Source organism: Lonchura striata, chromosome 19, assembly GCF_050655825.1.
Source record: "Lonchura striata isolate lonStrDom1 chromosome 19, ASM5065582v1, whole genome shotgun sequence".
NCBI lineage: Eukaryota > Metazoa > Chordata > Aves > Passeriformes > Estrildidae > Lonchura > Lonchura striata.
The window spans coordinates 6,712,071-6,736,497 of NC_140721.1; the positions used below are offsets into that span (position 1 = coordinate 6,712,071).

The window sequence follows — 24,427 nt, forward strand, 5'->3', positions numbered from 1 at the left end:
CTGACAGGTTATTACAGCATCTGTTCCTTACCAAGCTCCTCACTCTGTAAATACTGAGGGTATTTATAGGAACATCCCATAAGGCACTAAATGAGGAATTTATTTTCCTATAAAGGACCTGTAAAAATAAACAGTGAACCAAATATCTGGGAAAATTCTTTGACATTTTCATTTCTGAATCTAAAGCATTTTTGACCTCAGGTAACTGGCATTTATTTTTTTTTCTTTTTAATTAGCTGATATGTTGCTGTGGTGCTCAAAACAATCCCCCTTGGCAGTCTCAGAGCCCAAATAGATATTTTCTGTCTGTGAAGCAGGGTGACTGCAGCAGGAATAGTCACACTTGGATTTCATCTGAACATTCTGAACATCTAACAGTTCAATATTTAAGACACGGGAAACACACACACCCACTTCCCATAGGAACTGATACACAGTAAAAAAATCAAGTTTCTTCCCCAGGCCAAACACAAATCCCACCAAACCATCCCTGTGATCCCTCTGGGCATCACCAAAACCAGAAGCACAATGTAAATGTTTGCTGCTTGGACTCAGGTCTCACCTCAATAAAAGACAGCCCACGCGGAATTGTGTTTGTATAAAAGATATTTACTTCAATTATCACACCTAGGGTGCTAGTGAATAATAATAATAATACATCGTGTGAGTTTCATACAGTGATATTGCTTCTCCATATCATATAGGGACCGTTGTACAGTGCTGAGAACAAACATTTTATGGCTAAACCAAACAAAGACAGAAACAATGCCGTCTGCTGACGAGGGAGCGCTGCCCTGCACTGCCAGCCAGATAAACTCTTACTTTTTATGCTTAAACAAATACCAAGAAATAAAATGTTACAAAAGATGAGTCACAGCAACACAATGTGGGCTTCTCAAAGCTACTTGTACAAAAAAAATGACACTTTTTTTTTTTTTTTGGTCAATTGGGTCTCTGTGAGGATCTTTTTTTTTTCTTTTTTCTTTTTTAAAATCCGTGATTGTGAATATAACAAACAAGCTCTAAAAACATCTAAGACTTAGTGCGTTACAGAAAAAATATAAAATACTGCTAAAAATGTAAGACACCACAATACACTGGGGTAAAAACTGAGCTTATTATTTAAAAAAAAAAAAAAGTTCTCAGGAAAAAGTACACCACTTTCTGTTCGAGTTCATCTTGTGCTGTGTTAGTAGTCGGGGCATTTCCAAGGTCTGCCCATTCTCATGGCAAGTAGTTATTGCACAAATGCAAAGAGTTAATTTTTTAATTAAAAAAAAAAAAAAATGAAAAGGGACATGAGGGAAATAATTAAAAAAAAAAAAAAAAAGAAAAAAAACCCAAAAACATCCCCCCCTCCCCAGCCTCCATCTGCTTTGGGATCAATATCCAAATTTGTATGTGTGACATTCTCACTGCATTTCCAGCAAGGAATGGGAGAAAATGCTTTTCACCACAGAAATGCATAGAGTATTCCAAGAGGAACAACCTTTTGTTTGGCAGAGCTGATCCAACACTTACACTAGGGCTGCCTTTACTCTCATTTTCAGTTTCTTTTTGGACTACACCAGAAGGAAAAAGAACCTGACGCGGGAATTTCGCCGCATGGTTTTTGTTTTGAAGCGGGACACCCTCGAAAGGCAAAGTGCAAATTTGCTTCCCAAGCCACAGAAGTGCTGCTGTGCCCTGCAGCTGCCCATCCCTCCCTGCTGCACTGGGGCTGCTCTGCTGCTCCCCAGGGAAAAGCCTGTCTGCACATCCCCACCTGCAGCAGACCTGAACCGTGCCACGCATCACGCACAATGTGGATTTCCAGAGCTCACACCAGGGAAAGTTGCTGCTGCACAAGGTGGATTATTCTTTTTCGCCTATTTTTTTTTTTTCCTTGACCAGCTTTTGAATGTGAAGGAAATCAGCTCTGAATTCAGAAAGTCAAACATATGCCAACAAAGATGAACATCACAGGAAACCAGTCTCTCATTTTAAATGAACACTTGTGAGTTAATTGCAATGTGCTCTGACCAGGGGCTCTGCGTCTTTAGCAAATTCTCAGTAGAGGCTCTAGGAGGCTCAGGGTATTTTCTCTCTCTGTATATTTTAAGTCTCTTCTCTCACAACTGAGGCTTCTTATTCTCAGTTCTAAATTATTTTAAAAACTATTTAAATAATATTATTTATTAGGCATTTAGATAAAATACTTTTTTTTTTCCTTAAAAAAAAAAAAAAAAAGATTGCTCTAGAAAACACAACTGGGGCACAACAATATGGATACTACGAGCCAACACCACCTGCTCCCTCTCTAGGATATCCCAAGCTTTCTCCAACATCCATTTAGGGGACAGCAACCTGGTCTAGTGGGAGACATCCCTGCCCATGGCAGGGGGTTGGAAGAGGATGAGCTTTAAGTTCTTTTCCAACCCGAACCAATGATATGTAAATACTCCTGTTGTGTTTATATCCAACAAAAAAACCCCAAACCTCGACAAAAAAGAAACTGTTAAAACTTAATATAAATAGCAAATATTCGATTGTTGCCCTAATCACAAACAACCTCTGTGTATTTCACCTTCAAAACAGCAACTGTTAAAAATTAATCTCATAAATAGGAAATACTCGATTGTTGAAACCACCTCTGTGTGTTTCACCTTCTGACGCTGCAGAGAGCGAGCTCGGGGAGGGAGGCTGGGGGTGCTGGGGGGCAGAGCCTGTTCTGCACAAAAGCAAATCCCGGCTGGAACGACTCCAGCACCAGGGCCTGGGGTGGGAATGGGAGCCCAGCTGTGACTGATGGCACCAGGGAACTGCTGCAGGGCACGGGGACACTCCCAGACCCCCACTCTGGGTGCACAGGGTGACACGGAGCCCTGCGAGCTGCCCCAGGAACTGCTGGAAAGGACCCACAGGGATTTTCTGTTCCCCCAGGAGGGTGAATTCCCCCGGAGGAGAGCTCACCCCACTGCCAGGCACAGAGCCAGAGTTTCTATTGCACAAAGACTCCTCACCCAGTGCTGGATGTGCCTGGGAGCCCAGCACCTGCCAGTGCTGGGACACTGGGATGCTCCATCAGTGTTTGCTCCCCACCAAAACACCAATGCAAAGCGCCTGGGAATGCTGCAAGCCAGATCACTGTGCTTTAGATTATTCTCCACGAAGAGATCAGGAAATAAGGCACATAGCTTTCCAAGTAGAGAAAGAGTCCATTTCAGGAAGCAGAACCTAAAGACTTAATGGGAAATGTGGCAACATACAGGATTTTGATGGCATGCCTCTGGAGTGAAAATAAAATCATTTCAAGCTCGAATAAAAATCTTTCTCCCACAGGAAAAAAAAAAAAAAGAATGACCCATGAACTCCATCTCTCTAGAGAAGGTGAGCAGGAAATGGAAGCCCTGATCAAGGAAAAGGAAAAGTACAATGCAGATGTGACCTTGCTTATTCCCCACGCTCCTCTTTTCCACACAGGATGCTCAAGTACCCTCTGTATCACCTGTACCAGCATCCAGAGGTACCCAGGTACTTTGGAAACACTTTTAAAGCTAGTAATAACCTACCCACATATAAATAACACATCAAAACAGCACAAAGGGTCCAACACAAGCTAATAAAAGCCAGGGAAGTCTGATTGAAAGACTGATTGCAAAAATATTTTTCCTAGTTACTTGGAGACAAGATTGTACTTCAGAGCAAGTCAAGTGCCAAGTTTTATTTATTCTCTTGAAAGCACAGACACTTGCCTTCCAAGAGGAGCTGCCTAAGAGAAAATTTCTACCCCATTCCTACAAATACTTGAATTTTCAGCTAAGAGAGAGCAAGGCTGAGCTGCTTGCTTTAATCCCATACTTGGCTTGAATTTACTTCATCAGCTGGTTTTGTGATTGTTTTAAATACGTCTTTACTATACATTGATAAAGGAGAGAGCACAACACGTGTGCAAGTATTTGGGATATGAACTTCCTGCAGGAAGCCAAACCTATAGACAAGGTTTGACCCCTCCCTTCCAATTCCTTGGCTCTTGCACATCAGAGACCCTTGGGATAATTTTTATTATTCTGAGCATGATCTTCCCTGTCCTCATTAGCTAAACCCATGCATCTCCAGCAGCCTGGTCTCTCCAGTGGCTAATCCCCTCTTTACAGCAGGGAATGGATCTGACAAGTGGGGAATGGCATCCTCTGCCCATTAAAATACATATTGGTTTTGAGCCCTCGCTCACCTACATCCCAAATGATTTCACAAATTTGGCTGCTGCAATTCTGCTGCACCATTAAGACCAAGCACACAAATGCTAAATACACAGAGGGGCTTTTCCATCCTGGAATGATGCACAGAAACACATTTCACAACTCCCAAAAATGCACATTAATTACCCACACGGACAGAAGAGAACACAATTCTTGTTCTTGCTGTCAAGAGAGAGGCTGTGCTGTTGTGACACTACCAGGAATTACACAGGAACTGTGCAAAAATCAGGTGTGGCACCACAACAGCAGGAAATGCTGGGCATGATTCTCCATTTCCAAAGCACTTTGGATGAAGATCGTACCATGTATAACAAATATCTCTGGAATTCACACAGAAAGCCAAAGACACAACATCACAGGGGTATTCACTCTCCTGCACTGATCCTGCACTGTTTTGTTATGGTTAAGGATTCAGCTGCTCTCTGCACTCAGCTGGTTCAAAGTCCAAAGAAACTGAAATGATGTGATGAAACCAACAGATTTAATAATAAAAAATCAACAGAACCGAGGCTAAAATCTCCCAACACCACTGTGAGTAAAGCAAGCTTGAAACTGGCAGAATTGACCTTTATAGAAGAGCTGGACAAGGACAAAACACAATAATCTTACTGTTTTTTAAAAAGGAGCCTTTTCCTTTTAATGCACTTTAGTGCCAGAAGATGTTTGTGAATAGCAATGACAATCAAGCCCAGGAATCCCATCAGGGTTTTTTTCCCATTCACAAGAGTTGTAGAAGCACAGATTTCACAGAGAGCCAGGAATTTTGGGATGGATATGGATGCCCAGGTCTCGGGAAAAGCAGGTCCTGGATTGTACCAGAGGATGCTGGTTAGGGGCTCACTAATAAAGTTCAATGAATGACTTTCTTCAACTGGAAAATGACCTTATAACTAATAACTGCTATTAAATATGCCACAGTACCACTTGGCTGGGGGGAAATCATCCCTGAGGACAGAGATGGCACCACTTACACACCTGTTTTTAAGGCTTTCTGAAAACTTAAGTGCACAGGCCTAACGCTAATCTTCTCCAAAAGGATAAATTTCACGTTCAGAGCATAAAACCATTTTATCCTTGCATATTAATAGGGTAGGGTATAGTCCACGACCTGGTCATGTAGGACAAATCTGTCCCTAGGCATGGTTTAAAGAGCTTTTCTTGCTATAAAGTCCATTATTAACTATACTTTATATATGGCATAGTCAATATATCCTATAAAAGAGATGGGGAGGAAAGAAGAAATTGGTGAAATTTTATTTCTACATTTTAGAGCTCAAATATATGTGAAGGAGACAGGGACTCCTACATCCCTTCTGAATTACAAAGGTTACATCAGAAAAGAATTTCAGATCTTGTACTCCCCATGCCAATGATTCTCCTTGCAATTTAAAACCAGACTTTAAACTGCTGGGGGGTGGGGAAAGTCTTTCCTTTGTATAGAATTTTTAAAAGTTGATTGTATATGCAACACAAAGAAAATGTTGATGTTCACAGAGCAGAAAGGGGAAGGCAGAACAACACAGGAATCAACCCAGCCCTGCTTTGCCAATGTTTTATCCACGTGAGTTAAATTTGGGGGTAAGAGGCTACAGCCAGCTGGTCCCAGCAGGGCCAGAACTGCCACACACCCACAGGAAAGCCCTGACTTGGTTTTAGGGAATGTTAAATCAGTGCCCACCTCAGAACCAACTTCCCTCCTTCTCCTCTGGCTTCTGAGTGTCCAAGAGGAGCTCAGCCACCCTCATGGCCAAAGACAGAGAACATCCACTGGCTGAAGAGGGAATCAGAGAGAATTTCAGCAACTCCTTTGTAGCAAGAGACACAAATGAAGCAAAAATAGTGCCCTCCATGTGCAGGTTAAAAATGTCAACACTCCTCTTTCAATCTGCAACAAACTGCCAAGCTACTGATCTCTCACGACCCTGCTGAAGGCACAGATTACTGCGGCATTTCAACTGAAATAAAATATTTTGGATCCAAGTGCAAAGTGTCCAAACCCAATTACTTTTTTTTGTGTATTCTCATAATTTCTATATGGTCAAAATGTGATTTTTTTCCTCTTTCTAACCTGCCCTGTTTTTGCCAGGAGCAGTCTTATTCATAAAAGCTTTAAGAACACTGGAAATTATTAATTTTAAAATGGAAGATGACAGACTTCTGATGGCAGCTGTGCTTGTTGGGGATGCAAGCACAGTTAGGATTTTCCATTATTTCATCACATTAATATGTCATATTTCCCTCAATCCTATTTTATGTCAATTTATCAGCTTTGCACTTTGAATTACCACCAGAATGATGCACTTTTCTAACTTACTATTTCTCCTATTAAAGGATTGAAAAATAGTGACTTTTAAGTAATTGGATTGGAAAATATTGCATAGAATTCTGTTGTGTTCATGGTCCCCCTGCTCTGCAGCAATCCCATATGAACAAATTACATAAAAATAATGCAGAGATATTTTAGCTAATGAGAAAGGCACATACTTTTTTCTTTTTAACTGTAATATAGATCTTTCCTATTACAGCAAGGAGTTTATTACTAAAGGACTCACTAATTCATGATATGGGCAGAGTGCACTGATATGGGTTCCTTTAAAGGGTGGCTCTATTCATAGGCATTTCACTGATGAATAAATAAAATGGTCAAATTTTATGCCATCAAAAGCAACTGTAATTAAATGCATTTCTGCCAATAAACATCTACAATGCTGTTGTCTGAAATCTGTATCCTGAAAAATGGAAGTGTATTGACAATCCCACTGCATGACCCTTCTGCCAGGGGATACTCTTTCCTGGCTTTTAGCAAACAAAGCACTGCGCTTTTTTCCTTCCCTAATCATCCAGAGAGAAAGATCAACAATTTAACTGCAATATAAACGTATTTCTATTAAAACAGCCCTGGCCCTTCATGCACAGCATTGGCAGGAGCATGGAACTGGAAACAGAGAGAGAAAATAAAATGCTTTTAAAGAACCCCAGGAAAAACAGACTCTGGCATGATGGATTTCCTGAAAGCTGCCTGTGCTTTTATCCATCAGGAAAAGAGACGTCAGCAACGAGGGCTCTGCTGCCTTGTGAGATGAGCCCATGTCACACCTCTCACACATTCCCTTCCCCTGGAACCAGCACCCAAGGGATGACAGCCACTGTGCTGCTCTTTGGCATTTCTTCTCCTTCAACTTTTAATCCTTTGAATTAAGTAAAAAAAAAAAAAAAAAAGTTATTCCAAAGCACATTTTTGTCCCAAGGGTGAGTTCCAAATTGATCCCAACTATCTCTCACACCCTGCAGTGTAAGTTCAGCCTCTAAACTGGGGGGCCTTGGCCAGAAACACCAGCAGGTAACTCATGTCCAACCCGAGAACATCAGCAGTAGTTCAGCTCATCCATCCTGCTTTCCACTGGAACAGGAGAGCAGCGGTGACCTTGCCTAAACACCAGGACAAACCCAGGGGCATCTCTGAGCTCCAGGCCTGAGGGTGCTCCTCGGCCCCTGCCCTGCATCCAGGGGTCACCAAGGAACCCAAAGGGACTCCGGGCAGGAGATCACCCCAACAGCATCTCAGCAGGCTAATCCACATTCAACACAGATCATTAAATATGAAACAGCAAAAGGAGCTAAGCCATTAATAAAGTGCCAAAAATATAGGAAATACTGACAGCCTTTTATTTGATTAATTTTATAATAGATCCCAATGATAACGCTTGGCAGGATGGAGTGACTTCTGACTTCTGAATGCTGTCTTTAACCACCAAAATTACATGACTCAAATGGAATAATGGAGCTTAGAATTAACAGTTAGTGTTATGAAAGAAAGATTTCCTCTAGGGCAAGCTACAGATATGCTTTTTAAAAATCATTACAGCATTAAAAAATGGGAGGACACTAAAGAATCCTAAAGAACTGGTGGAAACCTGAAAAGCAAACCAAAAATAAACAGGGAAAAAAAAAAAAAAGAAGATATGTTTCAAGGCACTTACATATTGCTTATTAAGAAGAGAGATTGACCTTAAGTGCTGCATTTGCGTGCGACCTGTGAATACAGTTCTGCTGTCGTACACTGCAGCCAGAGCTCTCAGTAAGCATCATGGAATGCAATCAGATAGACACAGGCACAAGAACAGTTTGGGGAATATTAACTTAAAAAACAAACTAAAGTAATCAAACAGAAAAAAAAACCCCCTCACTATGGAGAAAGCCGAGAGTAACCACTTGACTGCATCCAGCACCTGGGTCTCAAATCAGCAGACAAGGACAGTAGGAACAGACTGGCAAGTGTATTGCCTAGAATCAATTAAAAAACCCAACCTGAACCAAACAACAACAACAAAGAAAAAAAAATAAAACCAATTAAAGAACCTAAGAAAATATCTGCATCTTCTGGGCAGAAGTTTTGCTCTTGGCTGGAGACGCAGCTGGTTGTGACTATGCTAAGGTATGTGAACTCCTACCAGGACGTGTTTATCGTGGAGCTGTGCTTTGGAAATCAGACCAGGACACTGGGCAGGCACAGAGAGGTCACCCTGGGCTTCACCCCGTTCCCACGCGCTGGCCACGCTCCCGGAGAGCTCCCAGCACGTGCTGCCACACCCTGGTGTCTGCCACTGCCAATTGTCCCTCAGCCCATCACAGAAAGGGGCAGCTGCTCTCTCTCCGTCCCTCAGCTTTAGTTTCGCATCACGAGTCCCCAGTCACCCAAGGAGGAATCCTGAAACAGCTAGCAGTGAAAATCGGAAATAAATCCCTGCCTTTCAGCCTCCTAGAGCCTTCTTTCCTTAGTCATGAGAAGGATGGATTTTAGTGTACTGATTCTTAAATTTGTGAAAACTTGCACTAAGTGCTGCTGTCGCATGTTAAGAGACTGTAAATGAAATACGTAAGTTCTAAAACATCATGCAAGAAATGTGGTTTCACATCTTACAGTCAAAAATCCTACTAATGAATTAATACAAGCACACTGAGGTGTAATATTGGGAACATACCTTTAAAGTCGGAACTCCTCTCCCCCATCCCTCCCTCCCCCAAAATCAGAAAAGTAATATTAATTAAACTTAAGAAGTAATGAATGCACCATTAAAGTGTCATCAAAAAGATGCTGACCTAAGACAAAAGTTCAATGATACACAATACGGTCAAAAAAGTCTTCAATCAATAATATACAGTATGACAACTACATCTTGTAAATTATACCCAATACTGCCGGCAGTCTATCCCTCTAAAGAATATTTGCCCCCTTTCATCCCTTCCTAACAATCAGATAATAAAATACAGCACCTATAAATAAGCAAAAAAAAATTATATATATATATATTTATATATATATATATATTCCGAAATCATCTATTGTTAGTTTTAAAGATATGGCAATAAAGGAGTCTAAATTAGCAAACTTGTAGAAGCCATAACTGATAAAACAGCTTATTGAAAAAAGGTGGCAGTAATGCACTCTATGTGTGCACAAGTACGTAAGAAAATACACAGACGTATAAAATTGCACGCACACACCCACGCACACACATCCTTCCACACACCTCTATGCTCACGCATATACATATAGACAACAGGAGGAGTTAGAGACAAGTTAGAATTGGATTTGTACTTTGATCAGCCCTAACCTGTGCATAAAATAATGGGAAAAGGCTGTATTTCTGCAGGGCAGAACGGGCCGCACTGGGACTCGAGAGCACGAAGGTTTTGGTTTCGAGCTCGGGCTGCTTCCACCCCGGCAAGAGCCCGTCTGGTCATTGCCATGTACTCTTTGTCCACGCCAAAAAGGAGCTTCCCACGACTAAAACGTATTTAAAATCAGTGCTCGTGGTGGGAAGAGAGTCAGTAATGGCCACCAACAGCAGGAGAAGGGCTGGGTCTGCGGCAGCTCCCGTCCCTCTTAGTGGTGTGACAGCAATCGGACACGTGAACTGCGTTCCCAAGGGCTCCAGGTAAGCTGAATGGTCGGGATACGGGCTAGGCCCCCAAGTAGCAGGCTGAAATGTTACTGGCCAACGTTTTTGGAGCGATCGGTCTTTGCTGAAAGGAAATCCTCTACACTACGAACCAAGTGAAATGATCAAGTACATGCTGCTTCTAAGTTGTCTCCTAAACCTCCCAGATATGAGGTCTGATCAGCGTGCTCTGTGGTTAGAGGTTAAAAAGCAGATTATAAAATACCTAGATTCAGATTTTTTTTTTTTTTGTCCTGATTTGGCCTAAAATGGAGTGTATTAAACAAATTCCGGGCTGCAAAAGACCAGAATCAGTTAAAGCTATGAAACAATGTGCACTACGTGTCAATATTCTATTTCACTTACAAGAAAACACTAAGTCAGCTACCACAAATTAAGATATTTTCCTGATGTGACTTTTTTTTTGTTTTGTTAAAAAATATGTGGAGTAAATGTGTTTTTTTTTTAATTCAAAGTTTCAAACAACAAGATTCTTTTCTTTTCTTGAAAATATGTAGGAATCCAAACTAGTGTGTTTAGAGTCGGTTGACTGTGCAATCTCTTAGTGGCAACTGAACAGCTACAAAAAACTTTCTTTTTTTTTCTTTTTCTTGAAAAATCTCCCCTTTTTTCCTGGTTTAAGAAGATAATAGTGTATTATCGCTCTGTAGCCATTAGATGGCAGATAAAAAGCCCCCTTTTAATATGTGGGTTGATTTTTTTTTAAGATTTTTTCTTTTTTAAGTTTTTTTTTTTTTCCTGTTTTTCATTTTTTTAAAGCCCCACACCAAAGAGGAGGGCACAAGGCAAAGCTGTATGAGTTATTCCAGAAATTGTGGAAATCACTTAGGGCAATAATAAAAACACTTCAGGGTACAAAAAAGCTTGACTACACATTTCAGTTTTCTTCCTCGAAAACACAAACATAAATTGGGCTTAACGCTCCTTTTTTTTTTTTCTTTTTTTTTTTTTTGTTTTGTTTTTGTTTTGATTTCTATATGCACCTTGGCCTATGGCGTTTTTGCCCTGTGGCCCGCAGGGCGGTTAAGTGCGAACACAATAAAACCAGTAGAGGTCCAGTTTGACTTCCCAGCTCTCCCGAGTTGGGCCAGTTTAATCTCAAAACTCCCACTCGACGGCCTCTTCCCGACTGGCGGCCTTCTCCAAGCGGTGGATGATGTTGTTCAAGTTGGCCGCTTTCTTTTTCCTCAGGGAGCTGTCTCGCGTGTTCCTGGAGCTCGCCGCCTCCGAGAAGCCGAACAAGCTCTGCAGGGAGTTGGCTTTCTGCGAGCCTGCGGCCGGCGTCGAGCTCGTACTTGGCACACCGGAGATTTTCTCTGAACTTTCTTTTGACTTGTAGGAGCTCTCCCCCGTAAGGACTGAGGCGGAGGCGGCTGAGGTAGAGGCATCCCCTTCCGTGGCAGAGTTTGGCAGTGTCTCCGGAGCGTCTCCCGGGCGCCGCGGCGCCGGCGGGGAGCTCTGGCGCGGCGCTCGGAGCCGGCCCTCGTCGTCGGTGTCCTCCAGGCTCTCGGGCTCCGCTCTCTCCGAAGGCCGGGCGCCTCGCAGTGCCTCTTCCCCCGCCTCGAACGCCGGCTCGGCGGGCCCTCCCTGAGACTTGGCGGCCGCGCTGCTGAACTCGTCCGCCTCCGGGCCGCTGGGCTTCCCGTCGGGAGGGCCCTCCGTGTCCACGCCGTCGCAGCTGTCCCCCTCGGAGCTGTGCGCCGCCCTGCTGCTCCTGGCCGAAGGGGAGTCGCTCGACCCGGCCTGGCTCTGGCTCCCGGCCTGGATCTCCTCGATGAACAGCTCCCGGCGGATGCGCGACCTAGGAGAGAGGGGAGAGCGATGTGAGTTCGGAGGGCAGCCAGGCTGCTGAGGGGCTTGGAACACTGTTGCCACAGGTAATAATTAGCATTGACTCCATGATTGGGGAAGGCTGATCAATTGCTTTATTATAGCATCATATACTATATTATATGATGCTATATATATATATATATATACTGTTCTTATTATATACTTATTATCTACTGTACTTATTAAGAAACTCGGTAACCCTTACAGCCAATCTGACACAGCTTTTGCCTAACTGGTCAATCAATTCCAACACCATCCAGTGTTCAATTAAGAAATCACGCTTTGGTAAACAAATCTCCATGACACATTCTGCATGTGCACAACAGTTGGTGCAACAAGTGGAGGTAAGAGTTGTTTCTCATTCTTTTCTCTGATCTTCTCACAGCCTTCTCCAGGAAAGTGCCTGGGAAAGTCTGTGCCTGCTCTCTGTGGCCAGGGAGCTGCTGCCACAGAACACAAACCCTGTGAGGAGCCACTGAGGGAGCTGGGGTGCTCAGCCTGGAGAAAAGGAGACTCAGAGGTGACCTTATTGCTCTCTACAACTCCCTGAAAGGTGGTTGTAGTCAGGTGGGGTTGGTCTCCTTTCCCAGTCAGCACTGACAGAACCAGAGGAGATAGCCTCAAGCTGCACCAAGGGAAATATAGATTGGATATAAGGAAAAAGTTTTTCATAGAAAGAGTGATAAAGTTCTGGAATGCTCTGCCAATGGAGGTGGTGGAGTCCCCATCCCTGGGTGTGTTTAACAAAGCCTGGATGTGGCACTGGGTGCCAGAGTTGAGTTGAGGTGCTGGGGCTGGGTTGGACTCCATGATCTTGAAGGTCTCTCCCAACCCAGTAATTCTGTGAATTCTGTGAATTTCCTGAGTCTGCCAGGGTGGTGAAGAGACACCCAGCTCCACTAGAAATGCCCTTTCCACACCACTGAAGATGCCCTTTTGTGGAATCATTAAGGCTGGAAAAGACTTTCGAGACCATTGAGTCCAATTTCCAAACAAGTACCACCAAACCCTACTGCCCAGTGCTGCACTGACCCATTGTTTGAATGCTTCCAGGAGTGGTAACTCTACCATTCCCATGGTGAGAAGATAGTATTTTTAACAAAAAGTATGACTACAGTTTTAGGAATTCCAGAATGAAGTGGATTGTAAAAACAAAACAATTCAGGTTTCTACTAGAAATGAGCCAGTCTGCCTAAACAAAAAATAAACCAAGAAAAAGCTGGACAAGTCCCTTAGTGTTCTCCTGTACAGCAAGGAGAAATGAAGATGAAACCAAGCCCGTGAAAGCACTGTGAGAAAGCCCAGCCTGTGACAGGCTGCCAGTCTATGAGCTAGTCTGACTTTTGCCTCATTTTTTATTTAAAAAATCAATTTCAGTACATGAATAGTGCAAGCCAAGTAGTGCCTTTCATAGGAATGACTGCACTCCATGGGTGGGTAGAATTGCCTGGTGCGCAAGGATACCCCAAAGACACCACCTCTGCCATTTTACTCAGGCCTTCCTCCCTCTTCCTTCTCTGTTTAGGAGTTCCCAAAATCCTCACAAGTATGGAAAAGTTTATGGAAGAACCTTAGGCTCTGGGCTAACCCTTTCTCTGTCCTGCTGCATCCATGGGAGAAGTGATGTACACCATTTAAGTCCTAATTTTGAGGGAACCCCAGTGATCTGGTGTCAGGGATGGGACCACAGGCCTGGCGAGGATTTACCAGAACTTAGTATTTTTCAGAGCAACGATAAAAAACTCTTGGTTTCAGCCACAGGGAACTGCCAAGGGGCCTGCAAACCACAAGTGACACACTGTCCCAGCACTGATGGCTGTAAGGATTTTCTATTTTCCCTTAACTGTGCTGTGGAAGACAGCACACAATGGAAAAACATTCAGCTAAATGGAGAACACCACCTGAATACTGCTTTTGAAGCTATTGATCTTATTGACTTACTTGAAATGCAACAGAGTATTTCAGCAGGACTCGCTGACTCCACACTTTTGAAGGATTTAGGGGGTCTGTAATTTTCCCTAGGAGAATATTATTCACCTAACGGAAGCCCATAGGTGCTAACATTAATTTTCTATTACCATTAACTGCACGCATCCTGCAGCATCGATTATCAGGCTCTATTTATGCCTAAAATCTCCCTGCATGGACATGGATCCAGAGCATGGTGCTTCTGTAACATTCCCCAAGTCAGGAGAGGAGGCTGGTAAGAGCTCTGTGCCTGCATGGCATTTAAAATACCTCAGCTCCAGCAGGTACTGAACCACAGCCCTACGAACATCAAACCCGTGCCTGTGCAAATCCCTGGAATTCACACCCAGTATATTGCTGCTGGAATCTGGTCTGGCTCCTGATTAACACAGTAATTAAATTCTTATGGTAAAGAAGAACTGGTGACAGCAGCTAGAGGATTCCAGAGAGCATTCCTCTTGGGGAAGGTGTTGGCCTTGACATCCACACACCCTGTTGGCTTTCACCAGTGGAACGCAAAACATCAGAGATCTCCTGGGTGTTTGCTGCAGCTCCCTGGACAAGCCTTCACACAACATCAAAACCAACACAATATAGAGTTCATTGAACAATACACTCAGAATTTAGGGTCCAAAAGTGCTGGATTACAATTCCACAAAGTCTGGTTTAATTCCTGATGTGTCTGTAGTACAATTTCTGTGGCATACTGAGTTTACGTGCCAGTTTCCACAGGTGAAGTGGGATAGAAATTCCTCCCTCCTGCTTTTTCTACCATTCTTAAGGCATCAGTGCCTCAACTCTGATGTGTCCTGTATGTGCTTCACTAGTGCAAAGCAAGGGATATTTATTGTATATTCTGAGAGCTCAGTGACTTGGAGAAGTTTGCAGACATGTCAAAATCCTTTATACCCATTTATATTCTGAAGTGAATGATTTCTTTGCCTGCTGAGGAGATTTTTTTCAGCGTTTCTTTTTGCTGCAGGAAATAAATGCTAATGCTGACTTTCCATCTGGTGGATATAAAGGTAGATCCTGCTATAGCAACCACATTTGGAAAGTGAGATTTGGGCTGAATCTGAAAAGAAAAGCATCACTGCAACAGGATTCCCAAGAGACAGCAAGACAAGCATGTCCAAATCTGTGCCCTCCCTTATCTAAAGCTACAGAAAAATTAGTATTAAAGCACAAGCAGATGGTCAGAGACATGGAACTGCTTCTGTATAAAAAACTCTTCAGTTTGGGAAAAAAAGTAGCTGAGAGAGAGTATGAAAGAGATAAATAAAGTTAAGTGTGGCCTGGAGAAGACTGAAAGAAAGACCACCCATTTCTTATACAAGCTGCAGAACTGTCAGACCCTGCTCCCCTCACAGAACATGGAACCTGTCCTTTTTCTGCAACACCCTACACATGATTTAAGAGAAATTCATGCACGACAGCTAAGAAAGTTATTGTCAAGGGGAACAAAAAATAGGTTTGTGTTTTGATTTTTCAATGCTCAGAGCACACAGGGCTCCAGACAGCTTTTGAAAGCCCTGGAGTCCCAGCAGCACACCTGGGAGCAGGCGCAGATCACTGAAAGCTCAGCCTCGTGCTGCCCCCAGCCCCGCTTGCAGGGTTTGATGCTGTGTCCAGCTGTCAGCACCTCCTCCCCGGGCAGGTGGGGCTGAGGCAGCGCACGCCCAGGCAGGGAGCTCGTGATGCTGAGGGAGGTGACACCTGCCACCAGCTCCCGCGCTCCTCTGCCCGAGTGAGAACAGCACATCTTGCTGTCAGGACGAAGGGAACGTATTTTCATAGGCAACCCTCCAACTTGTGTATAATTGCCTGCAAGTGGGACTTGGAAGAGGCCTGCATTTGGAGAACTCTGAGCGGTGAAAAGAGGCTGCATCTGTACTGAATTCAAGGCAGTGAAATTCAGTGTAAATATGATTACTTGATTTTTAAAAAAATGTTGTATTGTTTACTATAAACACTATTTAACTATTGTGAATAATATTTCTGAGATAGCTCATTAAACTCTGCTGCTTTTGCTTCAGCAACTTCCCTGGTAAAAGCTGAGAAGGGCTAAAGTGAAAAACTACCCTTAAAATGTTAGCAGTTTTTAAAAACAAACAAGTTTAGCAATCTGGACTAATTAGGAACATTACTGGCTCCGAGTGAAGGAACAGAATAGTATTAAATCTGGTAGCTTAACTGTACCTGTTCAATATTCATTAGCACAAATTTCTTGGAGGAAAGTCTGCTGCATTAATTAGGACTTCCAATCCCAAGCACAGTTGATAATATGTTTATTCAAATCCCTGTAATTCTTTTGTGCTATTCCACCCTTGTCTCTTTTTATCCCTGTCTCTAGGCCAAAACCTACTTCAGGTGTTCAAATGTGGAGAAGGTTCCTCCTCAAACCAGAGAGGAACTGAACAGACTAACATTTTATTTCAGTGGGACTTGATTTAATCATACCAATGAAATAAATCATAGAATTTTGGAATGGTTTGGGTTGGAAGGGAGCTAAAAGCTCACCTTGTTCCACCCCCTGCCATGGGCAGGGGCACCTTCCACTAGCCCAGGCTGCTCCAAGCCCTGTCTAACATGACCCTGGGCACTTCCAGGGATCCAGGGGCAGCCACAGCTGCTCTGGGCACCCTGTGCCAGGGCCTGCCCACCCTCTGAATTCCTTCCCAATATCCCATCTATCCCTGTTCTCTGTCTGTTAAAAGCCATTCCCCCTTGTCTTGGCACTCCAGGCCCTTGTAAGATGTCCCTCTCTGTGACCACTTCTGACTTCAGGGTTATTGGTTCTCTGTCCTTCAGGACTGCATGAAGCTTCCCAGAAACACAGCACAAACACCGTGCCTATTTTCAGAGCTCGGTGACTCAAGACCTAAAAGAAAATCCTTTTTTTCTTCTGATGCAGAAAAATGACACAGTGAAAGCAGGGCAATTCTGATGGCATCCAATAACGGACATTTCCAAGTACCCCCCACCCAGTGACCCCGGGACAACACCCACCACACACCCGACACGTGTCTGTGCATGTGCACATGTGAGTCAGACAGAGCAGCCTGGCCTACTGCAGTGGCTTTATAAATATTCATCAGTGGGCATCTCTACATCCACGCCCACCCCAAAAGCCAGACTTTCTGTTTAAAAGCACTACTTACATCAATATGTGAGTACTGCTGCTCCTCAGGGATGACTTAAAATTAGTCTGCAGCATTAGCACTGTGTTAGTGAGAACCTCCCTGCTGTCAGAGCTGCTTGTTTTGCACAACCACACAGTCTGCTGAGGCACAGCAGCACCTGCCAGAGCCAAGCCAAACCATCCCTCAGGAGCAAGGCTCCTGGGAGGTCACGCACCTGTAATTGTGGAACCAGTTGATCACGGTGCTGGTTTTCAAGTTGAGCTGTGTGGCGAGTTCCTCAATGGTTTTTGGTGATGGGTATGGCTTTTGCTGGTAGGCTCGTTTGAGAGCTTCTTTCTCCTCTGGTGCCAGCACCACCCGGGGCTTCTTGAGCTGGTGCTGGGGCTGGGGGCTGGCGCCCTGGCTGTAGTCGATGCCAGCGGACGAGGACTCACAGGACTGGCTGTCGCTGACGGAGCTGTGCCGCCGCTTCATGTAGGCTGGAAGAGAAGCACGGTGGGTCAGCCCGGGCTCAATACAAATGCACAATCAATGGATTTTTGTCTATCAGGGTCTTTTTAACTTGGGTATAAACTTGCTGCTGTGAGAGGGAAAGATTGGGAAAGCTGAGGGATAAACACGGAGATGGCAGGTGGGGATGCAGGGATGGGCTGCTGGGAGGGGATGGGAAGGACGGGGTGCCACCAGAGACCAAATGAGGGGAGGATGAAAGAGGCAGAAAGAGAAGAAAAGAGGGTAAGTCAGCTGGAAACCTGCCAGAGTTTTCTGCCTTTACAATGAACGTGGGACACGAATGACAGGGTTCAGTTCACACGACTCATTTCAGATTCACTCCTTCGAGAGGAGTGAACTCCCACGTAAGGCCCTGACTGGGACAGTAGTGCTTCGTTTTGACTGAAAGGGCTTTGGTGGTTAAAACACTTCAGGTGTACACGGAGGTGTCTCTGACATGAAGGAAAATATGACTGTGGAAGTGGAGCTGCAGCATTCCCAGACTTCCCAAACCATCTCCGACACACGATGGCGCCTGGAGCCCGGAGATGCCAGGGACGGGCTGAACAACCATCAGGGCTGAACAGCCATCAGGGCTGAACAGCCATCAGGCTGCCTCTCCCTTCAGCTCTCTGCTGTGGCAGTGACAGGTTATGAAAGAAAACCAGCCCCCAGCACCCTCCTCCCCTCCACAAAGCTCCTTCCAAAACACAGACACTTTTAAGAAAGCTCTCCCTGCACTGATGGGCTCGGTGAAGCTGATGGCAGGAGCCTGTGATCCTGCCACTGACCTTCCTCCCTGACTGGGAGTGAATTATCCTGGCAAATTCCACAAGGAAGGAGTCCCAGCAAAGGCTGTCACTGACTTGATTGATTTACACTGGGCATGGAGAGGTGGGATTTACTGCACCTGGCAGTATCATGCACAAGCATTGCTAATGAGGGGGCTGAAAACAGCAAATATAAATGAATCTTATCAATAAAATATTTAAAGGCCTACTAAATACCTTCTAGATATTTAAGAGTTTACATATTCAAGAGCTAAAATTTGATAACCTCATGTATTAAATTCCAGATTTCACCAGCCTGACATCAATCCAGGAGGCATTAAATCTCCAGGAGCCAGGAGCTCTGGTCAGAGCCAGGGACATTGTGGTGCCAGTCACACTGGTCAGCAACCAAATTCTTCAAAAATTAAATTTTTCTCTCCTCACAGCTCTGCCTGCAGGCTGAGGCTGCACAGTGAATAAAAAATCAGTGCAATCAAATAAACTATAGTGTTCAAAGCCCAGCCAATGCCTCCTGGCAGGGCTCCCTCCAGGACTGGCTGGGTTTTCTGGCTCCAGCGGGTTCCAGCACCCTGCCCCTCTCCATGGTGCCTCCAGTGGGACCTTTGGCACTGTGGCTTTACTATCATGGAAGTGAATTCTGAACACACTCTGTAACCTTTGGGGGTATCTGCATGCCCACATTTTGCTTTTCCTGAATATGACAGATTACCTGAGGATTGCCTGCTGTGTAAGATCACTGATATGGAACACAACGTGAGCTGCTTGTGATCCATCACTCTGACGTGACACAGTCCTGCACACGTTTACATAACCATAAAAAACAAAGTGTTGTTTTTTTTTTTTTTTAATAAATCTCCTTTAAAAATCCACCTATTTAAGTTGTTCCAACCAGATGTAAAACTGCAAAAAATCTGCATTATTTCAAGGCAACCCATTGGCCTTATTTTTGCAGCCTTCAAGGAACTGTTACAACCTTCAGCCATGGAATTAATCATTCCAGGAAGATAATCTCATATTTCTATGAAGTGTTTAATCTCAAAACTCCTTCCTGGGTGTTATTTCCTCTTTGCATTGACCTGCAAACTTCAGCCAAGGCTCCCTTGTTTCCTTGCACTGCAGAACCAAGAGGCTGGAGGACAGCATCCGCCACCTCAGCAAGGGGCAGCAGCTTCAAGGAGGCCACGAGGCAGAACAGAACCTGGCATGGGAGATGTGACAGGGGCTCAGACCACCTCCAACTGGAGTTTCTGGACTTTGGCCAGGTGACTGAGCCAGCATGAGACACACAGTGATCAGGATGGGCTGGATCTCCCTTTGTCTGCTCTCCAAAGGATGGGGTTTCTGGCAGGGCAGAGCTCCTGTCTTAAGCAGCAAAGGACAATCTGGAGCTGTGAGAGCTTGGGAAAAATGTCATTCCTTCCTCTGCTCCTGTAACCTCACACTGGGATCACAAAAGGTGCACTGGCTGAGATGGACTGCTCTCATGTGAATGGAACAAATTATATAAAAGCACATATTTCATTAAAATACAAATAAAAAGGAGGATGTCCCACTGTTCTGTCAGAGCAATTGTTTTCTGGAGAATAATCTACCATCACTGGGCTAAAGGCAGAACTAGGACTCAAGACTTCAGGCTTTAATGCTGGTCTCTGGAAACTTAAATGACATTTTTAAAAACTTGTCCATTTTTATTTTTAAACATATGTGCTGCGTGCAGACAACGTAAGGAAATCACTCAGCTCATTTGCAGTGACAGCAAGGCTCAAACTGCAATCCAAGTTGCAAACACATTTTATTTTTGGAGAAGTTTGATTTTTGTCTGTGACCAGCCTCCACTCCTCAGGAGACATATGAAAAAGAAGGAAACCCAGGTGTAATTTGGGCAAAGGTCTGGGTCTGAGGCTGACTGAGTTACACCTTTCCCCCCCAGCATGTGCCCAGCTATGGATGCCACAGACACCATTGCACAGCTGCCCACTGAGCTAAAACAGAGCCCTTTAATATGATTTTTACCTTACGTGGTATTGAACAAGATTATTAAAAAGTGAAATAATGGGGAAATAAAGGGAATTCAATTTTCTTCTGACAGCAGTGCTGTACTACAGGAGTGTGATGCTCCAGCAGCCCAACACCCAGAGGTTATGAGAGGAATGAACTCTTCCAAGGCAGGAAAGGTGTACAGAATATCTCAGCCTGATGAGCACGAAGCCCCAGCTCCTTCCAAAGAGCTTGGTTAGTGTACATTGCAAATTTTCAAAACCTGTTAAAAGGGACATTTATAGAACAAACTTCAGACTGGTGGAACAGGAAAAAAAAAGAGATATGCAGCTCACCTTTATCATAATTATTAATTTACTCCCTTAATAAAATGTGGCAGAGAAATAATTGATAATAATGTTTCACTGGAAGCAGACCCAGTCACATTGTTCTTTAACTGACATTAGCTGAAGGGAAAGTTAAATTCTTAATGTGGCTCTGGAGCAATTTAAAAGGTTAAATCACAGGATCCTTACCTGCATGAAAGGATTTTGCAGAAAATACAGGATTGAATTCACTTTAGACTGCTCTGAGGATAGCACTTGCACAGTTCAGGAGCTCAGAGCAGAGTCTCAATGATTTATGGCCTTATCTCTATTCAGATGCCATCTACAGACCATATGTATCACTCACTATTTGATAAGAATCCAGTTTAGAAAATCGTTTTGAAAGGATATTGTCAGTACTACTTTTAAATTATTTTTATTTTATTTTGCTGCATTATGGGCAATATTCTCTGTGAGGCTATAAAAACCCAGCTAGTTGACAATTTTATTCCTGCCATGTTTCTAATACAGCAAAACTCCTCAAGATTCCCTTTGGTTTACAGTTGTAAGTGGGAAACCCAAGAGGATTTTACTCCCCATGGAAGATCATACACGTGCTAAGATACTGAACTGCTTTATATTATACTGGTTACTGTGACAAGGGTTTGAATTTCTTCTTAAAAGCTTGCAAGACTATAATTTTCCCAGAAGCTCCCTCACTGCAATTTTAAATATAATCACCAAGTTCTTGATCAAATGTGTAAATGCTTTCAGAACATCAGTCAACAGCAGAGCTTTCAGTGTACACGATTAATGATGTCTGTGCTAATATCATTAAGGGGTAGCTCCAGAGATGTATGTATCATTAATTAGTTAACTGCTGATAATGGCAGCCCATGAGTCTCTCTTGTAAAATCACATGAACATACTAAAAACAGGGCTCTGAATAACCACTGGGTTTTAGTGATGAATTTAAAATGGAGAGAACTGGATAAATTTGCAGGATGTACTTCCTACTCAGATACCCAGTAACAACTCGGAGCACTCACAGGTCCAATCCCATGACCCTGTTTTATGTGAGCATAACACAAATTTTATTTTATTAACACAATCACCTTACCTCTCTCTATAAAGGCTACAAATATCATTATTCTGCAAGAGCCTTTTATAAAGGCTGCATTTTTCTCTCCTCCCAGCAACCATCAGTGCAGGACTGGCAAGGAGCTTTCCCAGGAATCAATGCACACTTCTTCCAGCCCAACATCTGTGACCAGCTGCAGCACTATTAACTAATAACCCAAAGCCAGCTCCCAAACCCACATTTCTCATTTGGTAAGGCAAGTTATCAGTGATACACCAGGGCCTCAGTAATTAATCTATAGGAGAAAACAGCAATGATTCCCCAGCAGCTGGTGAATATTTAGGGTTTGGGGTTGGCTTTTGGTTGTGTGTTTGTTTTCTTTTATTTTGAGATCTATCTGCTTGAGCAAGCATCAAATAAAAGCTCCAAAATAAGTTGTGGTGAAGTCCTTTTGCATAAGCCTCCTAAGAGTGGATCAGTGCTGCCTCTCCACTGTTTCTGGAGGGTTCTAAAAGCCAGGCTGAGGAGAGGAAGGCGTGAGTCAGCACGCTGCTCCCGGTTACCTTTTTTCTCCATGCGCTTCATATCCATCAGCTTCTCCACGTTGTTGGGATCGTTGAGCCACAGCTGCATGCGGACAAAGGGCTCCCTTCCCTTCAGACTCAGCTTGTGCCAGGGCTTGGGGCGAGCCAGCAGGTCTGAGACAGAGCCTTGTGTCAGCCCCAGGATTGTCTCCCCGAACAAACGCTGACCTAATGTGGAATTGAGAAGCGCATGAATTCGCTCAGCCGGGACACGGCGAAGAACACGAGATCATTCCTCAATTATTCTTACTTCAGAACTGCTTCAAAAACCCAGAAGAAACATTTAGGAGAATAAATGCTCTGCCCCCCCACTAGAAGGGTAAATACTGAGCTTTAGTTTAATCCTCAGGATCTGCCTGGGATAAAGGGAGGAGCTCAACATATTTGGGGAGCGGGACCTTACAGTGAAACAGTGTGCAAAAAATAAAACTAGGAGAGGAAAAATAAACTGAACTTCTAGCTAAGCAGGCAGCTAGTGAGAGCAGTGAGGCTATTTAGCTCTTATGCAGGAGGGCAGTGCCACAGCTTTGTTCCAACAGGGCAATCCAAACATTTCCAGCAATCAGTGAACCAAGAGCAATGCAACCTTCCCCTTCAGCAATGGCCATATAAATGTCCTCAGAGAAACATGTATGGAATTTCTGTGCTGTATTATCTGTGGGGATCTAACTGTGTCTTACCCACTAGAGATAATCAGAATTTGCAATACAAATTTTGTTTTACAATCTCTACAGTATTTCTAGTTAAGAATAGTTAATTTTAGTTCTCTTACAAAATGCTGTCATCTGGCAGGGTAAAATCTGCAAATGCTTGACACTGTACAGTGTCCATATGTGCATTGCTGACAATGATTTTATATGGGAAAGGTCTAACTTATCAAGGACTGGGGAAAATGCCTGTGCACCTCAAACCCAACCACAGAGCTGATTTTTTAACCCCCTTCACTTCAGTGTTCTTCCTCGGCTGCCCTGCCTTGATACCAACTTCTGCTTCAGGAAAGAGCCTGGAGGAGTCATCAAGATTTAAGATACAAGTGCTGCTGCCATGGGGTTTCAAGATAGCCCAGAGATCTTTCCATAACCCCCAAAATTGGGGCTCAGGGTCTTCTGCCTGATCTGCAGCTTTTGAGTGCCATCACTAACACAACACACATCCCCTTCACATCTCAGCACTTGCAGCCAGTGGTGACCAAGAGATCCCTAAGGAACGATGGGGGTTCTGAGCCCACAGCTCTGCAGGACAAGCCCACACCTGCAAAAACTCTTAGGAGCCCTTCACAGCCTTCCCTGATCCTGCCACAGACAGCTCATGGCAAATATCTGCTCTATGGACCCATCCCCTGCACTTAACTCCACGATTCCCCTCCTCTTTCTCTTTAAAAATATCCCAAGACTTTTGCCCTGGTGGGGGTTTTTTTTGCCTGTATGGGGAGAGGAGGGAATATGGGACCAGTCAGAAGCTGCTGAACATCCCACTTGGATGTGTGGGGTAGGTGGGTCTGCAAAGCTTTCAGAGGAAGCAGCTGAGATAATGAGAGACAGACAGACACTCTGCTAATAAGCTCTAAAACTAGCCCTGAAAACAGTTCCTACAGACTGAACAGAAACCTACATTCAGAACTCACTCAAGTTCCTGAGTAATAAGTGATTTTCCACTACCCTCAATATCAGGAAAATCAGACAAATGAGGTAATTCAGGGGAAATTTTATCAATTTTATCTTTATGTTTTTATTCCATGTTTTGCTGGGGTAACCTGCTGGGTAACCTGCTCCCTGTTTGTATTTAAAAACAACACAAGGCCTCATCCATTTCCCTGTAAACCTGCCAGCTACTAGCAAGATAACACAGCCACTTTAAAAATCTGCTATTGTGTTGCCACATGAACAGGAATATGGGCACAGATTTGCAAAAGGGTTGGGGAATGAGCAGTGCTGGCAGTGCTGCTGAAGGAAATGAACCTTTAAACTACAGCCTAAAAATTAAAAATGCAAATGTGGAAGGAGGTAACATCATGTTCTCTAGGTGTTA

At 43.9% G+C, this 24,427-nt stretch overlaps 1 protein-coding gene across 11 annotated transcripts in view; it reads right to left on the reverse strand.

The window, feature by feature from the left end:
* Nucleotides 1–10,866: 10,866 nt before the first annotated feature.
* Nucleotides 10,867–24,427, reverse strand: part of CUX1 (cut like homeobox 1) — a 238,196-nt gene continuing 224,635 nt past the window's right edge. For all 11 annotated transcript variants that reach the window (XM_085557551.1, XM_085557549.1, XM_085557548.1 and 8 more), the window contains 3 exons: nucleotides 22,379–22,567; nucleotides 17,363–17,627; nucleotides 10,867–12,005 (listed from right to left, as the gene is read on the reverse strand). In XM_085557551.1, coding sequence (XP_085413677.1) covers nucleotides 11,303–12,005; nucleotides 17,363–17,627; nucleotides 22,379–22,567 — 1,157 coding nt within the window. In that variant the 3' untranslated portion in view covers nucleotides 10,867–11,302. The remainder of the gene's footprint in view (nucleotides 12,006–17,362; nucleotides 17,628–22,378; nucleotides 22,568–24,427) is intronic.